Here is a 26670-nt window from a genome sequence, read left to right as displayed (position 1 = left end):
AGTTGACCTTGGTTCCCAGGCTTCTTCTCCAGTGCGCTGATACCCCCTGAAATTCCTGGAAACTCCTACAGGCCTGCGCCAAGCGCCACTGAACAAAGCCCCTTTCATTCTAGCTGATTAAGACCCTTGCACCTGCATACAGTCCGTCCTGCAGTGGGCCTCAAATTCCAGACTCCACCATATCTTTGAGTCATAAAACACACTCCAAGCTCTGTGCTGGACACCTCTCGACTTCTTCCTTAACGAGCACATGGTAGTTCAAACAATATGACATTATCAGTTCAGGCCTACTTGATTTACATGAAGCAGGTCCCTGCACTCTTAAAACATTAACTTGATTTAAACAACATTCTTAACTAGCATACGTTTCTAAAACAACACATCTATAAAGCATATATTTCAAACTTAGTTCGATAATACATTTGGAAGAACCACGTCAACCTTGTCTCACATTATTTTAGCAGCACGTTTAGATTTTCTGTGAATTGCCATGAGGCCTACACATTATACTGGTTTTGTAAAGTTCTATTCAACTCTAACATGATTCCTTTAACATGAGAACATGAGGTTTTCATATTCATCCCAAACATTTCTACATTAGTCTCACACAGTTATGATTATTGTTACTCTACTTAAACATTCTATGCATTTCACCACTGAATATAAGACACTCGGTGTATTTCACTTCTAAATATAAACACTCTGGTGCAAAGTACATGTTAACTAACTACGTGCTTGTAAATATGGTACACTTATACATTTTTTTCAAACTTGTGCTCTCTCACCTACGACAAATTATGTCCACAATCATGGACTAGATTGTACTTGAGGCCCAGTAATATATATTTAGAACGACTGCCTTCAAAATAAGACAGGGCCTAAGGCCGGGTTTTATCTTCTACTATGACTCGAAAGTATGCAATAGTGAATTGTGGATGTGGTCTGAGATGTAGCAATTTTGATAGCACTTTACACACTATATGCACTTTCGGGGAATCAACATGTTTTAATATGAAGCCTGTGTCTTGATATGAGTGTTTTTAATGGATTGAGGCCAGCGTTACTTTAGATTTAATAATCATTGGTATTTTTGTGTACTTCGACAATGTGTACTCAATTAATCTTGATAAGGATGACAGAAATTGCACCCCCGTATTTTTATTGTGTTAATTTAATTAACTTTTGTGATTTTTTTTGCCACACAAATAAAGAAAAATTCAATTGAATATAGTTAAACAAAGTACCAATTCATCATGCAGCGCATTAAAACCAAAAATAAATTACATTACACTTCACCTACGGCCCACAAAGCTTGGGCGAAGACTAGTACTTAAAGTTACACTAAAGTACACAACCGTTTAGTAGTAGTGTTGATAGATAACTAAGTGGGATAGGCTATTTAGACAGAAAATAGATCTCTTTATTGTAAGAAGACAAAAGGGAGTGTTTGGAAATAGGTCGTTTCGTAACAAAGCATTTCAAAGTTGGATGAACAATATGCTAAGCACAAGAGTACCCAGAGACAGCACAAAATAAATCCGACCTGGATCTAAGTGCCATGAAACAGAATTACTCATATAGAGTGCAATTAGCAGGCCTATTTAGAAGTTCATCCTACCTACATTTAATCAAAATAAAAAGATGTTTCAATTGGAAGTGTTGAAGCTTTTTCTAAATGTGCAATTTTGGGTGCCAAGTTATTTTTGAGTACTAATAGTTTTTAAGATGTATAATGAATTATTAATGTTGCATTTGAAACTATTTTTAATAGTATTTTAGAAGAGTGTTTATTAATGTAGTGTAATTGTGTCACAGGTTTGTAGAAAAACCATTTTAATAATAAGGATGCTGTTTTGTTGTTCTGTTCATCTTGCTCTTGCTCATTACCCGTTCCAATTAATGTCCTCCTTCACGTCTCCTCTCTCTACAGTCTTCGCAGAGCACAGGACACTGTGACAAAACTGGTTATTTTCCTTAGAGAGCAGGAATTTAAAATTGATCTATTTTCATGTACTGACCAGACACAGCCCGTACATATGGGCTGAGGGCCTCACCCCCAACTTTTTCCAGACAACAAGTGTCTGTAATCTGCCTGACAGACACTCTTTTTGCTGAGGTCAGGCAGCCAGGATTTAGACATGCGTTAAATGCGCTAAACAACACTGGCCATGCAATTTTACAAAGGTGGAATTCTATAAACAAGCACAAAACTAAGATCATTAAATTTAGCAATAGCCAAAGCTAAACGCTTTAAAAAAGTCAGAACGGGCAGTCGTCATTCACCCATTTGGTGCTGCCCAGAGTAACCTACTGCCCGTTGATCTTCGTCTCACCTCCAACCACGTCATGTTACACCAGTACATTAACTCGTAGGGCTCAGAGAAGTTTAGCTTAGTGATATCCCTCAGGGGATGAGCGTTTGCGCTTTACAATTACCTCAAAATAAATAAACAATTAGCTGCCTGAGCAGAACTTTCAGGCTGATGATTTCACAGGTCTGTGTGAGTGACCTCCTCAGCCTGGCAAAAGTACCTCAAGTACCTCACCGTTGCGATGAGGGAGAGCATCACTGATTACCTGGGAAACACCCTTTATATTGCGGTGAGTACACCGCGATGCAGTTCCAACGCAGCTGTTACAACGCAAGCCGTTACTTCGACTTGCGCTGGATGGCGCTATAACCTAAGGAATAGTAAGATTTACTATTCCAACACCTTCCCTACCGTACGTAGACTGGTGTTGGAATAGTAAATCTTACAACTTCTAAGTCCAGCGCCCGCCAGCGCAAGTCGCTGTAACGACTTGCGTTGTAAAACTGCAAATTAACATATTGCAATCATTTTGATTGCGTTGTTACATCAAATATTCTGATTACCTCGGACCTGTGGACTTCAGTTTTAAGCCCTGAAATGCCCAGGGTCGAGTTGCCAATCAAAGACACCATGTCACAGTGTGGGGTGGGTTCAGCAGTCTCACTAATCCCATCTCGCTCTGTGACGAGTGAGGGACTGCTGCCTTCCATCATGAGCTGACCCAAGAACAACCAACAAGTGAAGGTAGCAGTCACAACACTCCTGGGTCTTCCGAGGCATCCCTCTCTACAGTGAATGGAAATTTTATGTTTTTTTATGTTTGGTGCGTGCATGCATGTATGTGTATTTGTGAGTGAGTGTCTGTGTAGGCATGTGTGTGAATGCATGGGTGTAAATTAGAGTTATGTATGCATGTGTGGCCCCCCTCCCTGGTAAAATTACCAATCTCAAGTTTACATCTGTTCGAAGTTCCGATACAGGCCTGCTAGTAGACACTAGCATCTAGGTCCTTGTCTGAAAATGTTTCATATTGTGTTGAACCTCTCCGGACTATGCTGTTGCTGTAGAAGCTACTGAAGGTTTCCTTTTCTTAGCAATGGGTTACTGTTATATTTTTATTTGGGACCACCTTGATTTTGATTTGCTCAATAAGTGTTAATATTAGCGATTCTGTGCTGAATTTGTAGTATTTGTGTATTACCTATTGTAAAATGTGTATAAAAACACCTTGGTTTTGGGGATAAGCAAGAGCTTTACCCTTTTCCCTTACCCTTTTCCCTAGAGATGAGATCGGTGCTCCTTGTGAATTTGACAGTTAGAAATTAGAGACTTTTCGGTTTCTTCATTGGACTCTGTCCATTTATTGAGGGACTTCCCTTTGCATTAGAGATGCTGTCTTTATGAGTTTTTATGCCTACTGGCACTTAAAATAGTTCTGATTCCCGACTCTGGAGGTGACCCTGCGTGGCATATAGTTAGCATTTCTCTGTATTGCCTATTTTGAGAATTTTGCAAGTAAAACGTTAAACTTTTTTACTGATCTAGAACTTAGATTGAGTGGTCCCAGTTGTGTTGCTCTACTAATTTATTGGGCCTGACGTCGAGGAGGGTAGTGACTCTTACTGCAAGATGAAGAGTGCTGTAGCAGAACCACCAGAGGTAACTTTGAAGGGGATTTAAATTAAAGGTTGCAATGGAATATTGGGATGCTGCTCTCACAGAAGCCATAACTAACATCAAACCTCTGCCATAAAGGAATGTGTATATCCTAACAATTAGAACACTGGAATTATGAGAGCTCAACTGAAGACAATAGAGTCCATCAGGGCCAATGATGGCTGGTATTAATCCTCAACTCGAATATTCCACCCTTTTTAATTCAGAACATTCTACCCTCAATGTGTAGAAAACTGTAAAAGCATTACAGCCCTTCTGCCTTGAGCTAAACTGGTTAATAAATGCTTTCTGCCTCATTAAAGGCCTCGCCTGGGGCTCATTTTCAGGGATTCTAACAACTGGTATAGTACTTGGCATCAGCGTTCATTACTCTATTACAACAATGGAATGTTGATAGTTTCACTGAAGACAATGGAGCACCAGCAGCTTTAAAAAGTGGTAGAGGCGCTAAGTTGTCAACTTTCCAATGCCCTAATTTACAACCTATTGCCTGCCTCTCCATAGTATATGTCAACTGAGTGGGGGGAAGAGAGGCAGAGGCCGTGGTCAAGAACAAAGGGAGTCTCTTCCAATCCCTCCTCCTGCAGCTCACATTGTCACTAGAGTTATAGAAGCAGCAGGGGGCGGGTTATACAAGTCATTAGAGCTTAGTGAAGAACTGTCAGTTATTTGGTGCTTGGATACTGAGAATACATCAGTCACCAACAAATAAGAATGCATGCATATGTGAAAGAATATCTCTTGGGAGATGATTATAAGTTATGTAGGGTTATCCTAATGATCCTGTGTATTTCTGGGTGCCATATCATCAACAGTGCCAACCTTTAATGCAGCACTGTTGTTGAAACCTTTGTTAGGTCCTTCTTATGCCCACCCTTCATGCTCAAAAGTCAATCTGAAGTCATAGGTCGATCTTTTATGACAGAGTTTCCAAAGCAAAATGATCAACTTGTCACAATTATACGTAAATGGAGTTTTAAAACTAAGGCTCATGAAGGGGTGCAATGTACGGACTAGACAGCAATAATCATGGCAATTGCGATGAGCACCATCTTGGGAATACAGATCTATCTGATTTCTATGGCTGCTGTTACCCATCAACGGTTTCCCTGCTGCAATTGTCTGGTTGCTCATCTCGCACATTACAGTACTATGCTTGTCATCAGAAGCTCACACTTCTGTAGTAGGGGATCTCTGTGTATAGTCATAATCTAGTGAATAGTCCCGCTCATGTGTGGGACCCCGGAGCAATCAAAAATAATCTCTTAAACTGTCTTCTTTGCAGCAGTGCATAGACACTTAAGAGAGAATTAAAGACAGATAATGCAGCCTATACATGCAAGGCTACACTGTCCAGTACTTCAATTAGAAATGCAAAGGATATTCCATCAATATCACATTTAAACTTGTCTGCCAGGTTTCACCATGGAAAACACTTCCCCCCTTCATCAAATCCTTGGAATGATAGAGAGGAAGGACAGGACAGACAAGCCCCCATAGGCTGCCACTATGTGGCTTAAAAAGGGATACCATGCCTTTAAGGAAACTTTCCAGAACTCTCCTGGTATCCCAGAATGCACAGCAACTCCTTCCACTTTCAGTTCTTTTTTCCGGCTACTGCTAGCAGGACCCTGGAGCATTGAGCTCTCCGTTTTTTGGGTTTATTTCTACAATTTGTACACTTTTAAAGTGTTAGAGTGTGTTCACTCAACGTGTTTTTGCCTTTTCTAATCTTTGCTGGAGTTTTTCTGGTGTTTTTTGCTACTCTTTTATCAAATATGCATGCCTTATTTGATAAATGTCCTGAGTGCTCCAGGAAAAAGGCAAAATCTGATCCTCACAGGGTTTATATCCTGTGCCTGCCTTCTTCCCATGTTCCTGAGGAGTGTGATATTTGCCTCAAGTTCCCTAAAAGGACACTGAAGGACAGGGAGAAGACCAGGCTCCAAGGCTTGGAGCAGAGAAGGCTGCAGGGACAAGGTGGGTCTGGGCATGAAGGGGCTCCTTCCTCTGCCCGTGCGCAAGCCTCTGGGGGGCTCCCCAGGAAGGAAAAGGCCACAAAACGCCACCGGTCTCCTTCGACGTCGATAGCCTCGACGTCGGCGTTGAAATGAATGACCACAGTCTGTTCCCCGTCTCCCCAGGGCTCTGGGTCGAAGCGCCGTCGACGGTCGATGTCGAGGGGACTGACGTCGAGACCTCCGGCAAGGTCAACGTTGAGGACTGATTCGTCGTCGAGCCTTCATCGACGTCCTGAGGGGTCAACACGCCAGTGCTCGCCGTTGAGGCGACACCGCCGGTCACCATCGACGTCGACACGTAAGTCAACGACGTCGAGATGAAGATCAGCGTCGAGACGGAGGTCGTCGACGCCGAGGAGATCGCCGTCGAGGGGGCGATCGACGTCGAGGCACCGACAGTCGACGTCGAGGCGACAACCATTGACGTCGAGCAGGTGCTCGTCGATGCCGAGGAGGCGTTCGTCGACGTCAAGGAGACGCTCGTCGACGTCGAATGGACGTTCAGCATCAAGGAAGAGGCCTAGACGCTCTGGGACAGCGAGCACACAGTCGCGACAGCGCTCGTCAACGAGGGGTAGGACCTCGAGATCATCACCTTCTGGTTAGAAGAGGAATAGAAGGAGAGTGGGGAAGTCTCCGGGCTCGGAGTACTCTCAAGTCTACTCACCCTCCCATCCGAGGTTGCTTACACCACCTCCGTTACCAATGGGTCCGCATCCACATACCCCGACTCCTCCTCCACTGCCTCCACCCCCTACGCCTCCACCACCACCGGTGCCGCCTCATCGGCCTACTCTGCCTCCTCCACCGGCTCCGCCAAGGTCTGTCTCGCTGCATTTGCCGACGCCGCCTACCGGGCTACCACAACCTAGGCTCCCGGTCAGGCCTCCACAGCGCCCTCCTGTCCGGACCGCGGACCGGCCGAAGTCGCGGAGATCGAGATCTCGCTCCGAACAGAGAGAGAGGTCCAGGAGTCGCCGTCGCTCGTCTACACGATATAGACGGCGCCATAGGAGGGACAGGTCTAAATCCCGCCACACGGATTCGTCTAGTGTCAGGGACTATTCACCGACCCTGTCTGATTCCCCTCAGACGAGGGTGTCCCTGATAGACGACATTGTCTCCTTCCAGGAGGTATTGCTGCGAGGAGCGGCGAAGCTGGGCATCACACCCACGGTGCCCACACCCTCGACGTCAGTCATATTCGAGACACTGCACAAGAAGCAGTTGTCTCGCCCATTATTGCCGTTGGTATCAGGGTTGGTGGAACCCGCCATGGAGCTCTTCCTCACCCCTGCGGTGATGAGGTCAGCGCCCTCCAGGCTCCAAAAGAAGTATCGGGCTCCCGACTCGGACCCAGCGTTTCTGCGCTTGGACCCTGCACCGGACTCAGTGATTGTGAAGGCGGCGAGGAAACAACACGCCACCACCCCGTCATCGACAGTGCATCCCGACAAAGAGAGCCGCTGGATGGATTCGGCGGGCAGGAAGGTCTGCGCATCGGCCGCCACAGCTATGAAGGCTGCTAGTGCCTCAGCCTTGTTGGGACGTTATGATCGGTCCCTATGGGAGTCCCTCACACGGTTCGTGGAACTCCTTCCCCGGGACAACAGGGAGGATTTCCAAGAGATCATGAATGAAGGACTCATGGTCTCCAACCAACTGATCGGATCTGCTGCGGACTCCTCCCTCCTGGCAGCCCACGGGTACTGTCATGGGGTCAACCTGAGGCGCCAAGCCTGGCTGCATCTGACGTCCTTGAAGCCTGAGGCGCAGCAGAGTGTGGACAATCTACCCTTCTCTGGCGAGACACTGTTTGGAAAACATGCAGACGAAGAGATGGTCCGCATGAAGGCGGAGGCTGAGACCTTGACGGTTGTCGGGTTGGAAAATCTGAAGGAACAAAAGAAGACCTTCCGCCCATTCCAGAGACGGTACGGGGCGCAAGGTAGAGGGCAAGGTCGGCAGGCTGGACAACAACAGCAGCAGCAACAACAGTTCCAGCGGCGCCCGTTCCAAAAGCGCCAGAGGGGCCGAGATGGTCAGCAGTCATCATCCGCGACCAAAGGCCCGGCTGGGTCTAGGCCCTGAGGTGCTTCTTTCCCTTCATCCGTTACCCGCTCCGTTGGGGGGAAGCATCCAACATTACCTGGCAGAGTGGAGAAACATTACTCAAGACAAGTGGGTGCTGAATATTGTTTGCAATGCATACAGTCTTCGGTTTACCAGTCCGCCTCCAGCTGTTCCACCGGTGGTCTCGCAGTTCCAGCTGCGCGAGCTCCAGGCGGAGGCCGACACCCTGTTAAGAAAAAGGGCAATAGAAGACGTCCCTCGGTCTCAAAGGGGAAAGAGCCTTTACTCACGCTTCTTCCTGATGTGAAAGAAGGACAAGAACGAGTTCAGACCCATTCTAGATTTGCGACAAGCAAACAAGTGGATTCGCAGGGAAAGGTTTTGCATGCTGTCTTTGCACCAGATTTACCCTCAGGCTGCAAAGGGGAGACTGGCTTTGCGCGATAGATCTGCAAGATGCGTACTTCCATGTGCCCATTGCACTGAAACACCGGAAGTTCCTGTGCTTCCTTGTCGGCGCCAATCACTAACAGTACACCGTACTACCGTTTGGACTGAAGTCTGCACCCAGGATGTTTTCAAAGTGCATGGCAGTTGTGGCAGCGCACCTGCGCAAGAACAAGGTGTTTGTCTACCCATACCTGGAGGACTGGTTGATCAAAGCCTCCACCTTCCAGGAAGCACAATTGCACTTCAACAGGACGGCCGTCCTCTGAATCTGCTGGGGTTGCACATAAATATGTCCAAGTCTGTTCCGATTCCGGTCCAGTGCCTACAGTACTTGGGAGCCTCCATCAATACGCTGTCAGCAAGCGTGTCTCCTTCGGAGGAGAGGACCTTTTCACTCCTTCGGAAGGCTCAGGCTCTCATAGCTGCTCCATCTACAACAGTGAGGACGGTGTCTTCTCTACTGGGGTCGATGGCCTCTTGTATCTTCCTCACCACTCATGCGCGCCTGCACACGAGGCCACTGTAGGAATGCTTGGAGGATCAATGGGGCCAGAGGAAAGGGTGCTGGGATGACAGGATCCAGTTGTCTCTTCATGCCCAGCAGTCCCTGAGATGGTGGTGCTCGGCAGAGAATCTACTCAGAGGGGTACCTTTCCACAAGGAAATCCCCACTCAGACTATCGTGACGGATGCGTCTCTCCAGGGTTGGGGAGTGCATTCAGACCATCTACAGATCCAGGGAACGTGGTCTCCAGCGGAGTCCACGTATCACATCAATTTCCTGGAACTCAGAGCGGTTCACTTTATTTATTTATTTATTTATTTATTTATTTAATTTGTATAGCGCGTTATAACCACCGGGGTCTCTAAGCGCTGATTGTCCAAATTACCTAGTGGGGCTCAGCATATTACTTGATCTTGGCAGTGCACCTAGTGGCTGCTCCATGCTTGTTTAAACAAAACAGTTTTTAGCTTTTTCCTGAAGGTTAACAAATTGCGTTCCTTCCTTAGATCAGGGGGCAGTTTGTTCCACAGAGCTGGGAGTGTTTTAGAAAAAGCACGTCCCCCCACCGTAGCCAATTTAAACCGGGGTTGGGATAGGAGAGTAGCATCTGATGAACGTAAAGTCCTACTCGGCGTATAGAGGGATATTCGGGACTTCAAGTATTTTGGTGCATTCCCGTACAGCGCCTTATGCACTATACACAGTCCTTTGAATGCTACTCTCTGCCGAATTGGGAGCCAATGAAGCTCCTGCATCAGAGGGGACGAGTGGGTCATCCTGGGTTTCTTGTAAATCAGCCTGGCTGCGTCGTTTATGACCCCCTGTAGCTTATCCAGCAGCCGCTGGGGTAGCCCTATGTACAGAGAGTTTCCATAATCCAGCCTAGCCAAGATTATAGTGAAACCACATGTTTCAGGGTGGAAAACGATAGCAGTGCCGATATTTTTCTCAATTGCCGCATTAAGCCAATACAGGTGCCTACTACAGTCGTGACCTGTTTTTCCATGGAAAGTTTTCCATCCATGTACAGACCCAGACTTATAACTGCAACCGCTGGTTTCGGTGGTACACCCAGCTCTACAGGCCAGAATTTCTCGTTCCAGGGGTTGCCCGTGATGGAAATGGGCAACACTTCCGTCTTGTCCGGGTTAATTTTTAGGGAGTTTTTTGACATCCAATTAACCGTGGCTTTAAGTATGTCCTGTAGCCTGGTAGACGCTCCTGGACCTTCCTCCAGCCGGATGATAATCTGGGTGTCATCAGCGTAGTTATATACTAGGCAGTCCATCCTGTTCAGGAGTGCAATCAATGGCTGCAAATAGATGTTGAAGAGTAGGGGTGACAAAGCAGAGCCCTGAGGGACCTCGCAAGTAATAGGCGCAGAGGTGGAAAGCAGGTCCCCCAGTTGTACTCTTTGTGTCCTACCCTGCAGAAATGATGCAAGCCATGCCAGAGCTGTACCCCTGATACCAAAAGACCTCAACCGCGACAAAAGTTGTTCATGACACACGGTGTCAAAGGCCGCGGAGAGATCTAATAGTACCAGGGCGCTAGGTGTTTTTGTATCTGCCCGGCTCCTCAATTCATCCAGAATTGATATCATGACAAGTTCCGTGCTATGGTTAGCACGGAACCCTGCCTGATTGGCCTCCAGCAGGTTGTTACTCTCCAGATGTTTTGAGAGCGATACCAACACGTGCTGCTCAATTACCTTAGCCAGAAAAGGCAACTGGGAGATGGGACGAAAGTTCTTTAGACACTTTGTGTCCGAACCAGGTTTTTTTAATAAAGGGATCAGTCGAGCCTCTTTAAATGCTAGAGGGACCTGTCCTGTGTAAAGAGAAGTATTCAGTAAGTGCAAGACTTCTTCTTCGATGCCCGGTAGTGCTAGCTTGAATACTTCAGACGGGCATGGATCCACCAATGAACCGGATTTAACTCGGTCCGTAATCTTGATCAGTTCCTGCTTTACAATTGAAGGGAACTCGGCTAACGGAGTGAGAACCGGCGGAACAGTGTAGTCAGGTGGGCTAGGACAAGCGAGGGGTATAGTTGCAGCGATTTCTCCCAGAATGTCGGAGATCTTGCTCACAAAGAAGTCCTGGAACCTCTGACAATCCTGCTGGGTGAACTCAGTGCTTTGCTCTTTGTTTGTCCTGAGTTCTGACAAAACCCGAAAGATTTCCTTCTGTGGATTCCTAGCTGCAACTATTCTCTCCTCGAAAAAAACCGCCTTTCTGGTTTGGATGGCTGATTTGTAAGTCGCCAGGGAAGACATATAGTCTTTCTTGGCAGTGGCGTCATACTCCTTCCGCCATGCACGTTCTTTCCTCCTCACCCCACGTTTCATGTCACGTAGGGAGTCGTTATACCAAGGGGCCCCAGCTCCCCTATCCACCTTCTTCACCCTACTTGGCACTGAAGGCCTTTCATCCGTGCTTCCAGACCAACTCCTTGCTTGTACAGACGGACAATACGACCACGATGTATTACCTCAACAAGCAGGGGGCTCAAGATCGCGCACACTGTCACGGGAAGGGCAGGCAATCTTGCACAGGCTGCTGGCCAGAGGGCTGACGATAACGGCGACTCATCTGCCCGGTGTGTAGAATGTTCAAGCGGACGCCCTCAGCAGACTGCTTCAGGAAAACCATGAGTGGGTCATAAACAACGAGGTGCTAGGCGACGTCTTCGCCATGTGGGGCACTCCAGACGTGGATCTGTATACCACCGCCGAAAACAGCAAATGCTGCGACTTCGCCTCGAGGTATTATCAGCCGGGGACTCTGGGGAACGGGCTATGGATCAGCTGGTCGAACAGCTTTCTGTACGCTTTTCCACCCATTCCCCTGATTCCGGCGGTGCTCATCATGCTGGCCCAATCCCGGGCGTGGATGATCCTCATTGCTCCGGAATGGCCCAGGCAGTGGTGGTTCACGGACCTGCTTCACCGGTCGATCCTGCCTCATCGGCGGCTGCCATGTCGGCCGGACCTTCTCACAAAGTTCGGGGGGCAGATGGTGCACCCTAACCTCTCATCATTGAGTTTGGCGGCATTGCTCCTGAGATAGTGCAATATGGCCACTTGAATCTTCCTGAGGATTGCATGGACATATTGAAGGAGGCTAAGAGGCCATCTAGTAGAACCTCTTATGCTTACAAGTGGAAGAGATTCTGCATCTGGTGCATGTCTAAGAAATATGATCCGACGACCTGCAAGGAGGATGTTATCATTCCATACCTTCTGCATCTAGCTCAGTCTGGCCTTAATTTCCATTCCATTAAGGTTCATCTGGCTGCATTGACTGCTTACAGAATATGCCCTTCGCAGACATCCTTCTTCCAGATTCCTGTGATTAAGGATTTTTTGGAAGGGTTGAAGAAGGTGTCCCTCCTGTTTGGCTTCCTTCGCCTGCATGGGAACTGAATATGGTGCTGTCCAGGCTGATGAAGAATCCTTTCGAGCCTATTCATAAGGCTTCACTGCAGCACCTGTCTTGGAAGGCGGCGTTCCTCGTGGCCATTACGTTGGCCCACAGGGTGAGTGAAATTCAGGCATTGTGTTGCCAGGAACCTTATACTGTATTTCATGCATCTAAGGTTGTTATGCATACTCACCCTAAGTTCCTTTCCAAGGTGATTTCTGATTTTCATGTTAATCAGACTATAACTTTACCAACTTTTTTCCAGAATCCTTCCACTCCAGCGGAAAGGTCTCTTCATTCCCTGCATGTCAGAAGGGTGTTGAAATTCTATCTGGATAAAACTAAAGACATTCGTAGATCCGACCAATTGTTTGTCAACTATGGGTCGGTTAGGACTGGTCTGGCTACTTCGAAGCAATCTATCTCTAGGTGGATTGTGTCTTGTATCCAGCTTTGTTATCAGAAAGCGAATAAGACCTTAGGGGGTAAGCCTAAGGCTCATTCCACCAGGGGCAAATGGCTACAACAGCTTTGTTTCGTAATGTTCCCATTGCAGAAATCTGCAGGGCTGCCACTTGGAAGTCGGTCCATACCTTTGCTAAGCATTACTGTCTGGACTCTGATGCCAGAGTAGATGCTCAGGTTGGGCAGGCTTCATTGAGAAATCTGTTTGCACAGTAGTGGTATTGCCTTTTTTCTCCACCGCCGGCTTGTTTTTTGGATGGGCTTGCCATTCTATTCACTAGATTATGACTATACACAGAGATCCCCTAATACAGAAGGAGTAGTGTCTTACCTGTAACTCCAGTTCTGTAGTAGGGGTATCTCTGTTATAGTCATAAGCGCCCGCCCTCATCCCCGGTGGAGAAAAGGATAAAATGATGAATGCTACAGGTCTAGCTGCATACACCTCCAAAAAGAACTGAAAGTGGAGGGAGTTGCTGTGCATTCTGGGATACCAGGAGAGTTCTGGAAAGTTTCCTTAAAGGCGTGGTATCCCTTTTTAAGCCACATAATGGCAGCCTATGGGGGCTTGTCTGTCCTGTCCTTCCTCTCTATCATTCCAAGGATTTGGTGAAGGGGGGAAGTGTTTTCCATGGTGAAACCTGGCAGACAGGTTTAAATGTGATATTGGTGGAATATCCTTTGCATTTCTAGTTGAAGTACTGGACAGTGTAGCCTTGCATGTATAGGCTGCATTATATGTCTTTAATTCTCTCTTAAGTGTCTATGCACTGCTGATAAGAAGACAGTTTAAGAGCTTATTTTTGATTGCTCCGGGTCCCCGCACATGAGCGGGACTATTCACTAGATTATGACTATAACAGAGATACCCCTACTACAGAACTGGATTTACAGGTAAGAAACTACTGCTTCCACACTGATAGTGTAGGCTCACGGAGGAGTCTGCTAGCAGAGAAATTACATCTTGTTGGTTGTCATGCAAGCCATACGTACATTCTCCCCGATGCCTTGCAGAAGAAACAAAGTATGTAAATAAGCCAGAATCTGTGGTTTGATGGAACTGTTCTGCAAAGACGTGAAATGACATTGCAATAACATGTATAGACTTCAACAATTTATTTTTACCAGCTGTTGGAAACACAAGGTTAACACTACTACTAATATCATTATTATAAAGGATATATTAGGATTTTCCCCTACACTTAGTATTTTGCTATATGAACTCAGCTCCCTAATTTGGAATTTGCTTTGAATAGTTTTAGCTTTGCGTACTGTGATGCATTTATAGTTAGGATTCAGTACAAGTGTGTACACTGCATGACGGATACAGTTATGTTATGTTGTGTTATATGGTATTTATAAAACGTGTGGCTACTCCAGGAGTGTCCCGGCGCTGAAGCAAAAGACCACATAAAAGCTAACAGTGAGAAACACCCCAATGCAGAAGGCTGGCCGGAACCTACAGTTGGAAAAGCCAGGTCTTTAATTTCCTCCTAAAGGTGAGGAGGTCCTGTGCCTGTCTAAGAGAAAGAGGTAGGGTGTTCCATAAGCAAGAGGCTACTGCTGGAAAGGATCTTCCCCCAATCCGGGACAGCAAGACCTTAGGCGTAGAGGTCAGGAGCTGAGCAGATGACCTTAAGGTGCATTGAGGTGCACAGTGTTGGTATCTTTCACTGATGTAGGGGGCCCCTATCTTGTGAAAGGCTTTGATGACCAAAATCAATGCCTTAAAATGGATTTGCATCTGAACCGGAAGCCAGGGTAACTAAGACAGCAGATGGGTTGCGTGTGTTCTAGGTCCTGCCAAAAAAATGGCTCTGGTCGCCTCGTTCTGAACCATCTGCAGATTGCTAAGTAGGTACACCGGGAGGCCCAATACAGGAAGCTTACGTAATCCAGTCTCAAGACCACCAGAGCCTGAACAACCATCTTTCTGTGAGAGACTGGGAGCAGGGGGAGAAAGTTTTGCAGCATTCTCAAAACCCCAAAACAGTTTACGATCACCGATTGAGTATGTGCCTTCATCGAGAGGGTAGCATCCAATTTGACCCCTAGATATTTTACCGTGGTAACTGGTGCTGAGGGGGAAGACATATCTTGCGGCCACCAGTTGTGCCATGCTTTACAAGGGCTAGAGCCAAAGAAGATAATCTCTGACTTTTCAGAGTTACACTTCAGTTGATTTTCTCTAAGCCAGGAGAATACCTCAGATAGACAACCCTTGATTGCATTGCCATAGAACTCAGCACCCTTCTCACATGTAAACGACAGATGGGGGTCGTCTGCATAGGATGTTATTTTGGCACTGTGCTTCTTGGGCAGGAGTGCTAGAGGGGCCATATACAGATTAAACAGAGTGGGGCTCAAAATTGAGCCCTGTCGAACTCCGACATTCATGAGAGGTATATCAGCAGTTTAAGTAAAGATCTTTAGCTAGTTAAGTCAAACAATTGAGATAAGCAATTCCAGGTACAAGCATGTATCTGTCAACCATTTGCACTTAAAACATCACAAATGAACCCAAAATTATAACACATAAATAGAAGAAAATCTTTTTACATTTATTATTCAATGATTTATTTCATTGAATAATAAAATGTAAAAAGAATATCATTGAATAATAAAATGTAAAAAGATTTTCTTATATTTATGTGTGATAATTTTGTGATGTTTTAAGTGCAAATGGTTCACAGATACATGCTTACACCTGGAATTGCTTATGTCAATTGTTTGACTTAACTAGCAATAGATCTTTACTTAAAGTGTTTCTTTCCCTATGTATAACTAGCTCACCAGATATATAGGGGTCCCCTTTTTTCAAAATAAGGTATGTCAGCGGTGAAAGGAGGGGACCAAATAGTTTGTAGATGGTTGTTTAAGAAGGAAGTAAACCATCTCAATATGGTTCCTTCGAAACCGCTATCCTCTAGTCAGCGCAGAAGTCTGTTATGAGGCACGGTGTCGAAGGCCGCAGAAAGGTCAAACAGCACCAAAACAGCATTGCCTCCTTTGTCCAATGTGGCTTTTATAGCTTCAGCAACTTCTAATAATGCTGTTTCCATGCTAAAGTTAGCCCTAAAAGCCGACTGACTCAGATGCAGAAGATGGTTGGCCTCCATGTACTCCATGGTGACCGTGTTGACATATTTCTGCAAAGCTTTGGAGAAAAAAGGCAGTAAGGAAATGGGCCTGTAGTTACTAGCTACCACAGGTCAGACGAAGGTTTCTTCAGGAGCGGGAGGATTTTAGCATGTTTCCAGGTCTGTGGCATGTGGCCCTCGTGAAGAGCGGTATTCAAGATAAAGTTTACTGCAGGATTTAGTACTTCTGCGATAGATGCCAGTACTTTAGCCGGACAGGGATCAGATGGTGAGCCGGACTTGACTGCTTTTATGACTAGCCTGATTGATTTTAGTGGAAAAGAAGAATTTCTTCCCCTCTCGAACATTCCTATAATGCTCTTTCAAAGCCCGCTTGTCAATGCCTTCCTCTTTAGGATTGTAGTTTTGTCCGCCATTCTCTTTCGAGGCGCTTGCACGTGCTTTTGCTTTTCCTAAGGGCCACCGTAAACAAGGGGGCGGGGAGCTCGGTTGGTTTTAACTGGCCTTGAAGTCGGGGGAGCAATTTCTAAGGTGCACAGTTGGAGCCAATGCTCCAAGGCGTGCACATCCCTCTCGAGATTCCCACTCAGGGGAATAGGGCGATGACACAGTGCACTCTGCATAGCCTCTGGGGAGATCAAGTGAAAGGGCCTAAAACTATTAGCACTGGCCTGGCCTAGTGAATGAGTCCTGACTAGCTCCCTAGAGACTCTAAAACATGGGTACTCACAAACTGTCTCTCGGGGGCCGAATTTATAGTGTGGTTTGTGGCCGAGGGCTGCACCGGTGGAGGCGGGGTCAGTGGGGGAGGGGCTCGAGAAAAAAATACTGTGACCATGAAGTTGAACTCAGGCCCCTGCAGCGGACGCCTTCATCCACTGAGCCAACAGACCGGCATACACACACATCTCTCTTTCTCTCTCTCTCTTTCTCTCCCTCTCTCTCCCTCATCTCTCTCTCTCCCTCTCCCTCTCCCTATCTCTCCCTCCCTCTCTGCCTCCCTCCCTCTGTCTGTCTCTCTCTGTCTCCCTCTGTCTGTCTCCCTCCCTCTGTGTGTCTCCCTCCCTCTGTCTGTCTCTCTCTGTCTCCCTCTGTCTGTCTACCTGCCTCTGTCTGTCTCCCTCCCTCCCTCTGTCTGTCTCCCTCCCTCTGTCTGTCTCCCTCTGTCTGTCTCACTCTTTCTCTTTCCCTCCCCCTCCCTCTGTCACCCTCTGTCTCCCTTTCCTTCCTTTTCCCTCCCTCTGTCTCCGTCTCCCTCTCCGTCTCCCTGTCACTCTGCCGATATCTGTCTGTTGCTGTCCCTGCCTCTATCTGTCTCTGTCTGTCCCTGTCTCTGTCTCCATCCCTCTGTCTCCCTCTCCATCTCTCTGTCTCTGCCTGTCTCGGTCTGTCTCTGCCTCTATCTGTCTCTGTCTGTCCCTGTCTCTGTCTCTACCTCTATCTCTCTTTGTCTCTATCTCTGTCTGTCTCTTCCTCTATCTGTCTCTGTCTGTCCCTGTCTAAATATGTCCCTGCCCCTATCTCTGTCTCTATTTGTCTCTCTTCTGTCTCTCTCTCTCTCTCTCTCTCTCTCTCTCTCTCTCTCTCTCTCTGTCTCTCTCTCTCTGTCTGTCTCTATCGTTGTCTGTCTCTACCTCTATCTGTCTCTGGCTGTCCCTGTATCTGACCCTATCTAGCTCTGTCTGCCCCTGTCTCTATCTGTCTCTGCCTCTATCTGTCTCTGTATCTGTCTCAATCTGTCCCTGCCTCTATCGCTGTCTCTATCTCTGGCTCTCTCTCTGTCTGTTTCTATCGCTGTCTGTCTCTATCGCTGTCTGTCTCTTTCGCTGTCTGTCTCTATCTCTATCTGTCTCTGCCTCTATCTGTCCCTGACTCTGACCCTATCTAGCTCTGTCTGCCCCTGTCTCTATCTGTCTCTGCCTCTATCTGTCTCTGTCTCTATATGTCTTTATCTGTCTCTGTCTCTATATGTCTTTATCTGTCTCTATCTCTATCTGTCTCACCTCACCCAGGCTCTCACTCCCTGCTGCCCTCTGTCACCTCACCCAGCTCTCACTTCCTGCTGCCCTCCCACTTCCCTCACCCAGGCTGTCACTCCCTTCTGCCCTCCCCCTTCACCCGGGCTCTCACTCCCTGCTGCCCTCCCACCTCACCCGGGCTCTCACTCCCTGCTGCCTTCCTACCACACCCGGCTCTCACTCCCTGCTGCCCTCCCACCTCACCCAGGCTCTCACTCCCTGCTGCCCTCCCACCTCTCCCAGGCTCTCACTCCCTGCTCTGCCCTCCCACCGAACCCAGGCTCTTACTCCCTGCTCTACCTTCCCACCGAACCCAGGCTCTCACCCCCTGCTGCCCTCCCACCTCACCCAGGCTCTCACCCCCTTCTCTGCCCTCCCACCGAACCCAGGCTCTCACTCCCTGCTCTGCCCTCCCACCTCCCACCTCCCACCTCACCCGGACTCTCACTCCCTGCTGCCTTCCCACCTCACCCAGGCTCTCACTCCCTGCTGCCCTCACCCCTCATCCAGGCTCTCACTACCTGCTCTGCCCTCCCACCTCACCAGGCTCTCAGTCCCTGCTGTCTTCTCACCCCCTCCCCCTGGGTGTGTAGCAGCACACACACAGCCGCATTCCAGTACTTCACAAGTTTTTCAAAGGCCATCTGTTTGTTAATGAGGCTTTGTTCACCTCTTAGCGCCCCTGCTGCTCCACTCTGACTATGGCTGGAATAGCCCGGCCCCACAGAGCAGGCTCTCTGATTTCCATTGCTGCAACCGGCGGTGTTGGCTGAAGTTTCGAAAAAGAACACAGGTGCGATGTCTCAAGGTCCGTGGGCCGCCACGGAAGGCTTGCGGGCCGCTGACGGCCCGCGGACCGTACTTTGAGTACCCCTACTCTAAAACCTATCAGGCAATGGTCCGACCAAACTAAAGGAAGGGGGGCCACCATTTCGATCAAATTAGATGAGAAAATCTGATCTAACTTATGCCCTTTTTCATGGGTGGGGAGACAGACATACGGGGTCAAATTCAGTATGTCCAGGGATTCTTGCAAACGTACTAATTCTGGATCCGAGGCGTTATCCATGTGGATATTAAACTCACCCAGGACCAGGCAGTGGCTATATTTTGCTGCTATAGGGGAAATAACATGACTGATCGGTTCTAGAAATTTTCCAGCCGGCCCTGGTGGGCGTTAGATAAATAGCCCCGCGATGGACTGTTGTGCCAAGACAGTTAAAAGGAAACCCATGTTCTCTGCTCCTTCTAACTCCATTGTAGGTAATGAAACACATTTGAAGGAGCTCCGAAAGATCAAAGCCACCCACCCTTCTCTTTTTTCGGGTCGGTCTTTCCTTAGAATAAGGTAACCAGGGGGGAATCGCATTAGCGATGATGGGGTCGATGCTTCAGTCAGCTACGTCTCCGTTAGGAACAGCAGATCAGGTGTTGAATCAGCTAGCAGGTCGTGGAGTAAAAGCTCATGTTTTTTTACTGAGCGAGTATTAAGTAGGAACGCCTTCAAGTGGTTCCCTACACCGTCCCGCTGAACGCTGTGAGTGCCCATGTTTGGGTTCACACACCGTTTCCCAGAGTTGGGGGATTTCCCCCAGTTACAGTGTTTGCAAACCTGGCAGTTAGCATCCCACTGCACAGGGAGGTGGGGCCTAAAGCTCATACTCCTGCCAATGGTGTGGAGACTATCTCTGCTGTATGTAATAGAATTTGACTGTTCTGATGATACACCGGCAGCAATCCGGGCGCCGAGTGCCTCCGGGACGCTGACGGGCGCAGACGGGCTAACCTTCGGCACGCCAGCCGCACGCCAGCCGCACGCCCGCTGCACGCGTCCGCTGCACGCTCGCGCACCCTCCCGTTTTAATGAGACCAGGGGAGAAACAACTAGACCGCACTGTCTAGGAAAAATGGCAGTGATCGGTACCAGAAGCCTCCACAGTCTGGGTTCGATTCCCCCACCCTCTCCAAACAATTCCCCGATTAAAAAAACTTGAAATTCAGAACATTATTTTAAAAGTTAGCCAAAACAAATATTAGAGTAAAAGAAAATGCGAGGTAGCAGCAGGGTCAATGAACATTCAATTTCAGCAGCGAAATGTTTAGAAAATTAAAAGATTCTCAGCAAGTGCAAGAAGGCAAGATAGCAGATAGTTCAGCAAAGGAAATGCGGGCCTGAGCAATTACGGGGTTGCCGCGGTCGCGCAGGGTCCTGTTTTAATGAGTCCAGGGTAGAAACAACTAGACCGCACTGTCTAGAACAAGCATTAGAAATGCAATCGGGCTCGGATTTATTTGAGTTTGAGCTAATGGCATTGTAAATGCCAATGTATTGTTGCTATGTGTTATGGGTTACCCCAATACATGCTTGACTAGGTGCTCCAGTCTAGTTTTTTTTCTTTGAATTGAATTCTGGGATTTGTAGGCAAATTCATTATTTCTTCTGGGGGTTGTAGACCAATTGCTGTTGCGTTTAGGTACTTAAATGTTTCAGCAGCATGAAATGATGTAATCAAAACGGTAGAAAAGTCAGTAAGAGTCTCACGACCATTACACTCAGCCTTCTTTATTTCAGCCGAATGATAATTTACCACATGCTGGAAATCCTACAATAATAAGGCCCTAGATTAGAAGCAGAAAGTGTGGGTTTTAACAGCTCGGAAGAAAGATATAGGAAAAAAAACTCTGGCCTTCTGCCATTTTTGTTACCCTTCTTGGAGAGTTTTGAAGTGTGTTGTGCTAAACTTTTTTTTAATCATGTCTGGCGCTATAGTATTACCGCATTCTTCCCAGTTGCCCGTTTTAACAATGCCGTTTAAAAAAAAAAAACTATTTCATGACCAATGTGCTTTGCATACTGCCCGCAGCTGGCGCCCGTGCGAATGCTAACACTCATACCTCTGCCGTAGCGCGGGGGAGGGACCCTTCCTTTTCATGTGATTTCAATGCTCCTGATGTCATTTAATTAGACTGGAAATCCATGCACGATGCGCTGGTGTGTCTGGAGTTGAAAGAGGTTTTTGTTTCACAAGCCCTGTGATGGCAGACTGCTCGGTTTCAACACTCGGGCACACCCTGCCCTTTCTCAATGTGCTGAAGTGAAGTTGAATCGCACAGGCCTTGATTCAGCCGGTATCGCTGTAACGTGCAGGAAACACAAGGGCTGTTGTTTCGGATATTTATGTCTGGCCTAAAGTTCACCGCTGTGTGAGTTTGGGAAGGGTTTGCCAAGTGCTTGTGAATGTTATATTTTGCTACTGGAAAATGCTACTTCAGACGTCCCGGCTGAACATTGTGGGTTAACAGTCTGTTGCGAAATGTAAAGTTGATGGCCCTAAACATAGGATATGACATACAGGAAATAATTGACCCCTCCGTGTCCTCACAGCCCATACTAACAAACCACTTGTACGTTTGCCATGTCGCTCGTGCTTACTGTCCGGTTTCCTAACTTCAGGAATGTAGAAGTAGCAGATGTCCGCTGTGTTGTAAATGTGGCATGGAGTCATCGTGCTCAGCTCTCGGCCTCGCACGCGCGCCACTGCCGGCATATGCTTTAAATTATCTCTGCCGTGAACGCGGCACCCTGACAGCTCCTAATTAAAATGAATGGACTGCCGTGCGCGAAAGGTACATGTTACACGCGCGCCTAATAAATGGAATGCAAGGCTGAATGGTGAACGCGCTCCCACCATCTGCATTGCATTACACGGGCACTCTGACAGCTTCTAATTAAGATTAATATTCTGCCGTGCGCATACCCGCACACAATATGCCATGAAAATGAAAACAATGGCGGACGAACAGTAAATATAGCCTATCACGTCAAGGCTACTAAATAGACACCACAGTGAAGACGAATCACTAGGCAGATGCCATAAAAAACTCGCGCGCACTAGGAAATGTTGCAGCCCGGACCCCTAAAGCAACTTTTTTTTTTTTTTCTTTAACATTAGGATCTCGGAGCTCCGCCCCGAGCCCTAAAAATGGCAGTGATCGGTGCCAGAAGCCTCCACAGTCAGGGTTCGATTCCCCCTCCCTCGCCAAACAAAACACTTGAAATTCAGTACATACTTTTAAAACTTAGCTGAATCAATTATAAGAGCAAAAGAAAATGCGAGGTAGCAGCAGGGTCAATAAACATTCAGTTTTAGCAGCGAAAGTCTTATCACATGGGAGGTATTTTAATCATTATGTACAATGCAAAGGTTAAGATGCAGGGGATGTCACCACTACCAAAATCTGTTCAGTGCACTGGAATGTCTCAGTCAGACCAGGAACAGTTGAAAGAAGGATTTAATGCTCACATTAAAGCCACATGAGTCATCGAGCCCGATTCACAAAGGTAAACTGAGAGGAAGGTCTGACTTTAAGGCTTTTGGCATTCCCAAAGGGCATTTACGAGTAGTAAAGTTAGACTTTTGTGTCAGTTTAACTTAAGCTTTGGTCTTAAATTAATCTGAGACAATAGTCAAATTTACTACTCGGAAAAGCACCTTCTGAATACCAAAATTCGTAAAGTTAAACTTTCCTCTCAATTTTCCTATGTAAATCGAGCCCAACAATTTTACAGAAAAGAAGAAGCTGGTCTAGCTATAGCAATGCTTTGAGGCAAGGGTCGATACATACTAAAAGATTCAAATGGCTGAACAAAGGGGGAGAAGAACTGGATGACGCTGAAATAGCCACATTAAAGTTGGACTGCAACTCCGAACAAAATGATGGATTGAATAGTCTTAAGGCAGGAGAAAAGGAAAAAAAGGAATCTTTGATGAGAATGGAAATGATAAGTTACCGGTGTGGTCTCAGGGAGTATGCAGCATCGGAGGAAGTTGTCTCCAGCCATTTCCAAAAAATTGCAACAAAAAAAGGACACTGTGTCGGAGTATGCAAAGGGGAACAGTGGTCAATTTGAAATATAATGCAGGAAAGACGGGAGTAAATCAACTGGAGAACGAGGAGGAAGGAGAAAGTTAATGCCTTATTTCACAGGGTTGTGCTATCAAACATCAAATCCCTTAATATTTGCAAATTTGGCGCTGAAGGAATCAGAAATAAAACTTAAAGCATACTGTAATAAAGCTCATTGGCCCAGTGTGTTAATCTGAATCTAAATTGCAATTCAGGGGCAGGGAGATCCAGGCCTAAGTGTGTTATTGGAACGGCCCCCAACGAGGGATCTTACCATATAACTGGGTCCTAATCATCGCAATCAAGTATTAAGTGTTGCTAATACAACCACTAGGACAACTATTAGGAATGTTAGGACGTGTCCCGCAAGGTATTTAGTGATAAACTATCTGCTTGCGAGTCTGCGAGATTTAACATAGAAATCCATTGAAAGAAGGACAGGTAATGTGGATTTATACATCGTTGTATAATGAAATAGCATTTAAGAGGTGAAATGATACAGTTATGTCAAGATGGTATCATGTAAGAGATTTAGGCAGATGTAACTAAAGGGATCATCCTCGTATTTTTTTTATGAGAAAGGCCAACAGAAGCTTTAGATCGCATGAGGCTTTAGGAGGTCTAAATTCATATATCTGGTTGCAATATGACCTCTTTTTAATATTCATCAGATATTGAATGCGTAGAGGGGAGCTACTCTGCCTTCCACACTTGATGCTACTGTATCGTCAAACACCTCTGCAAGAGTACTCCAGCGCACCAAAATCATCTAGAATGCTTAATTGCATGCTTGTTCCTGCCGTTTGAACTGCCATGTGAATCTGCAAATGGTTCGAGTCTTGGCAATGTCGCTCAACATCCTGTGATTCTGGGTAAATCACTGTTTCTCCACGTGCCTAACAAAAATGAATGTGTCCTTGTGTATTGTAACTGGTGCTCATGTAAGGAACTCTCACCACACATGCATCAAGTGGTTTTGGAGTCGCAAACGGTGCGATTCGGAAAAATCGTCCGTTTGCGATTCCAAAATCACTTTTTGGGATGCATGAAATCATTTATGTAAACTCGCTATTTTTTGCATTTCTTAAAAATGCGATTGCATTTAAGGAATCGCATTTGTGCGATTCCTTAAATGCAATGCATGAATTTAAAAAAAAATGCGAATTAGGAAATAGGAAGTGCAAATTAACACGAGGTTGACCCTCGTGTTAATTTGCGAAATTTTGGAAAAAAGCTCAAAAATGCATTTTTGAAAGTGACATGTTACACGCACACATGTCCTTTGGACATGTGTGTGTGAAACTTGCACTAAAAAATTCATTTCAAGGGTGCAGGGGGGGGTCCTTTGGACCCTCCTCAGCACCCTTGCAATGCATCAAAAAAATGGGATTCGCAAAATAAAAAAGTGCAAAAAGGCATTGATTCCTATGGGCCTCTAGGCCCATAGGAATCAATGTAATGCCATTCCTTAATTGCGATTCGCAATTAAGGAATCGCAAATACCGAAAATTAAGAAATCCTAGAAACTTTTAGGATTTCTTGATGCATAGGATTTTGCAATTCCTAAATTGTGATTCCTTAATTTTCGCAATTTAGGAAATGCAAAATCCTACAATGATGCATGTGGCCGTCTGATACCTGATACTTCGGGTCAAGTTCGAGCTATATAAAACTCAGAAAAGAAAAAAAAATCAGCGCTGTGCCAAAGGCAATGCACAAGGCAGGTAAGAAATGTATCATGTTTGCAGGATGATTTCCTCGCATATGTTGTCAATAAGAACCAGGAAGCAGCAGTGCATGCGATTTTGCATTATAGGAATGAGCCCTGAAAACAAAGAATAAGTGTGAAACTTATATAATGGGATAGATGATTTAGGGCACCATATAAGGAGAAAAAGGCTTCCAAAGAAACTCTGAAGAAGCCACAGTGGAGTAATAAGCCAAGGAACAGTGATCACGATCCATCCAGGGCACATTTGAATACTATTGAATAATAATAGAGAATTTTGCTTAAAAACTAAGGCCCTGCAAAATCTGATGGGTTACTTGTGTTCTTGTTCAGGGAACACCTGACCTCCCAGGTCCTATTGGAGCAGGGTCAGGACTGATTTGCATATGGAAGGGTCCAAACTCAGGTGGCATTGTGTGCAAAATGACGAACAGACATGTGACCTGAGTAGGCAGTCTGTGCATGCCTATGCCTACATGTTTTAGCATATTTATTGAAGATCTACTGTTTTTGCCAATGCTTGTTAATAAATACACCTAGGAATGCTTACATCTGTATTTATACCAAAAGTATATAACACAGAAATTCTACTCCTTTAGGGAGATTTTATGGAAGGGACCCTCCAGTCTCAGCATTATTTACTTTTCAATGTGATTTACATTATGTAGCATAATGTCAAACATTCAATTATCATAATAGAAATTGTGTAAAAAACATTTAGAAAGCTGTACATACAATGTCTTTTGTAGTAGAAATACTACATAATTACTGACTATCTAAAGTAAGTATTTTTCCATTGGGATACCAGACCGTAGCACATGAACTCGTTTACATTAAACACACAGAATAAATAGGCAATTTGACACCAGCAGGTGGAAAATCCTACTCATACATCACGGCACACCTCCAGGAAGAGCCTCAAGAACTGGCTCTTTAGCTGAATTGGAGCCGTACAACCCCTCACCAGCACCTTGAGACCCTAAAGGGTGAGTAGCGCAAATCACAAATCCCTGATTGATTGATTGATTGAGCATTGAACTACTAAACACTATAAGTAGCCCACAGTATAAACATATTTGCAGATCATAGCATTTAATACAGATTAAAAGTTTATAACCACTTGAGGTGTACAGAAGCTGCAAAGAACCCATAGATATGACGTTATGAACCGACATTCCATCTAACTTTTAAAATATATTCTCTACCTACTTTCAACCTTCTGGCCAGTCAATTAAATGAAGTTACCTGTTGCAATTCTGTGGAAAATGACTTGGATAGGCTCTGTCGTAACTAGCACATCTTCATCGTTATCAGAACTAGACACATATGTATTATCTGAAAAATAAAACACACTGTAATGCATTGATAAACGTAAATGTCTACTTTTGTCTTCAAATGAGTTTTTGGTCTAGGGACCATCTCTTAAGCATGATTGAATAATAATCCAACATAATACAAACACAGCTAATATAAGTTTAAATATTCCAAACCCCAAGACAAATACTTGGCTTCATACGTTTGTGGTGGCATTCTGCTTTCTCCTCGCAACTCATTTCGCTCTTCTTCTCACTGAAGCAAGCAGCACTTTAGATGAAATACCAAGCCATCATCAAAGCATAAACTGAGCTTGATAGAGCGCCATGTTATTCTGAAATTTGTAGGGGTGCACCATCATGGTAGTCAGTACCTGTGTACTTAGAGGACCGTATTAACATGTAACCATTATGAATATACTACCAAAATTGTATATATGAGTGTGATTAGAGATGTAACCATGTAGTTTATGTAAACCAAAGTACAGTCTAATCGAAAATGTGTTTTAGAGGATGCAGAATGTATTAGTTTACACGTAAAGTGATGCATTAGGATTAAAACATGCACCACATTAAAGTCTGCATGTGTAGATTGCTTATTCATTAATGAAATGTATTGCTTTAGATGACTATGAAAAATAATGCTTATAAGGTAACTTTAAAATTGCATGTT

General features: G+C 45.9%; 1 protein-coding gene across 1 annotated transcript in view; it reads right to left on the bottom strand.

The window, feature by feature from the left end:
• PARP8 (poly(ADP-ribose) polymerase family member 8) overlaps positions 1-26670 on the bottom strand; it is a 759201-nt gene that overhangs the window by 497149 nt on the left and 235382 nt on the right. Inside the window, exon 4 of the mRNA XM_078675052.1 lies at positions 25930-26019. Within this exon, the coding sequence (XP_078531178.1) occupies positions 25930-26019 (90 nt within the window). The remainder of the gene's footprint in view (positions 1-25929; positions 26020-26670) is intronic.

This window comes from Lissotriton helveticus, chromosome 2_1, assembly GCF_964261635.1.
Source record: "Lissotriton helveticus chromosome 2_1, aLisHel1.1, whole genome shotgun sequence".
Classification (NCBI taxonomy): Eukaryota; Metazoa; Chordata; class Amphibia; order Caudata; family Salamandridae; genus Lissotriton; species Lissotriton helveticus.
The sequence above is the reverse complement of the archived record's forward strand: the minus strand, read 5'-3'. Positions and strand labels throughout refer to the sequence as shown.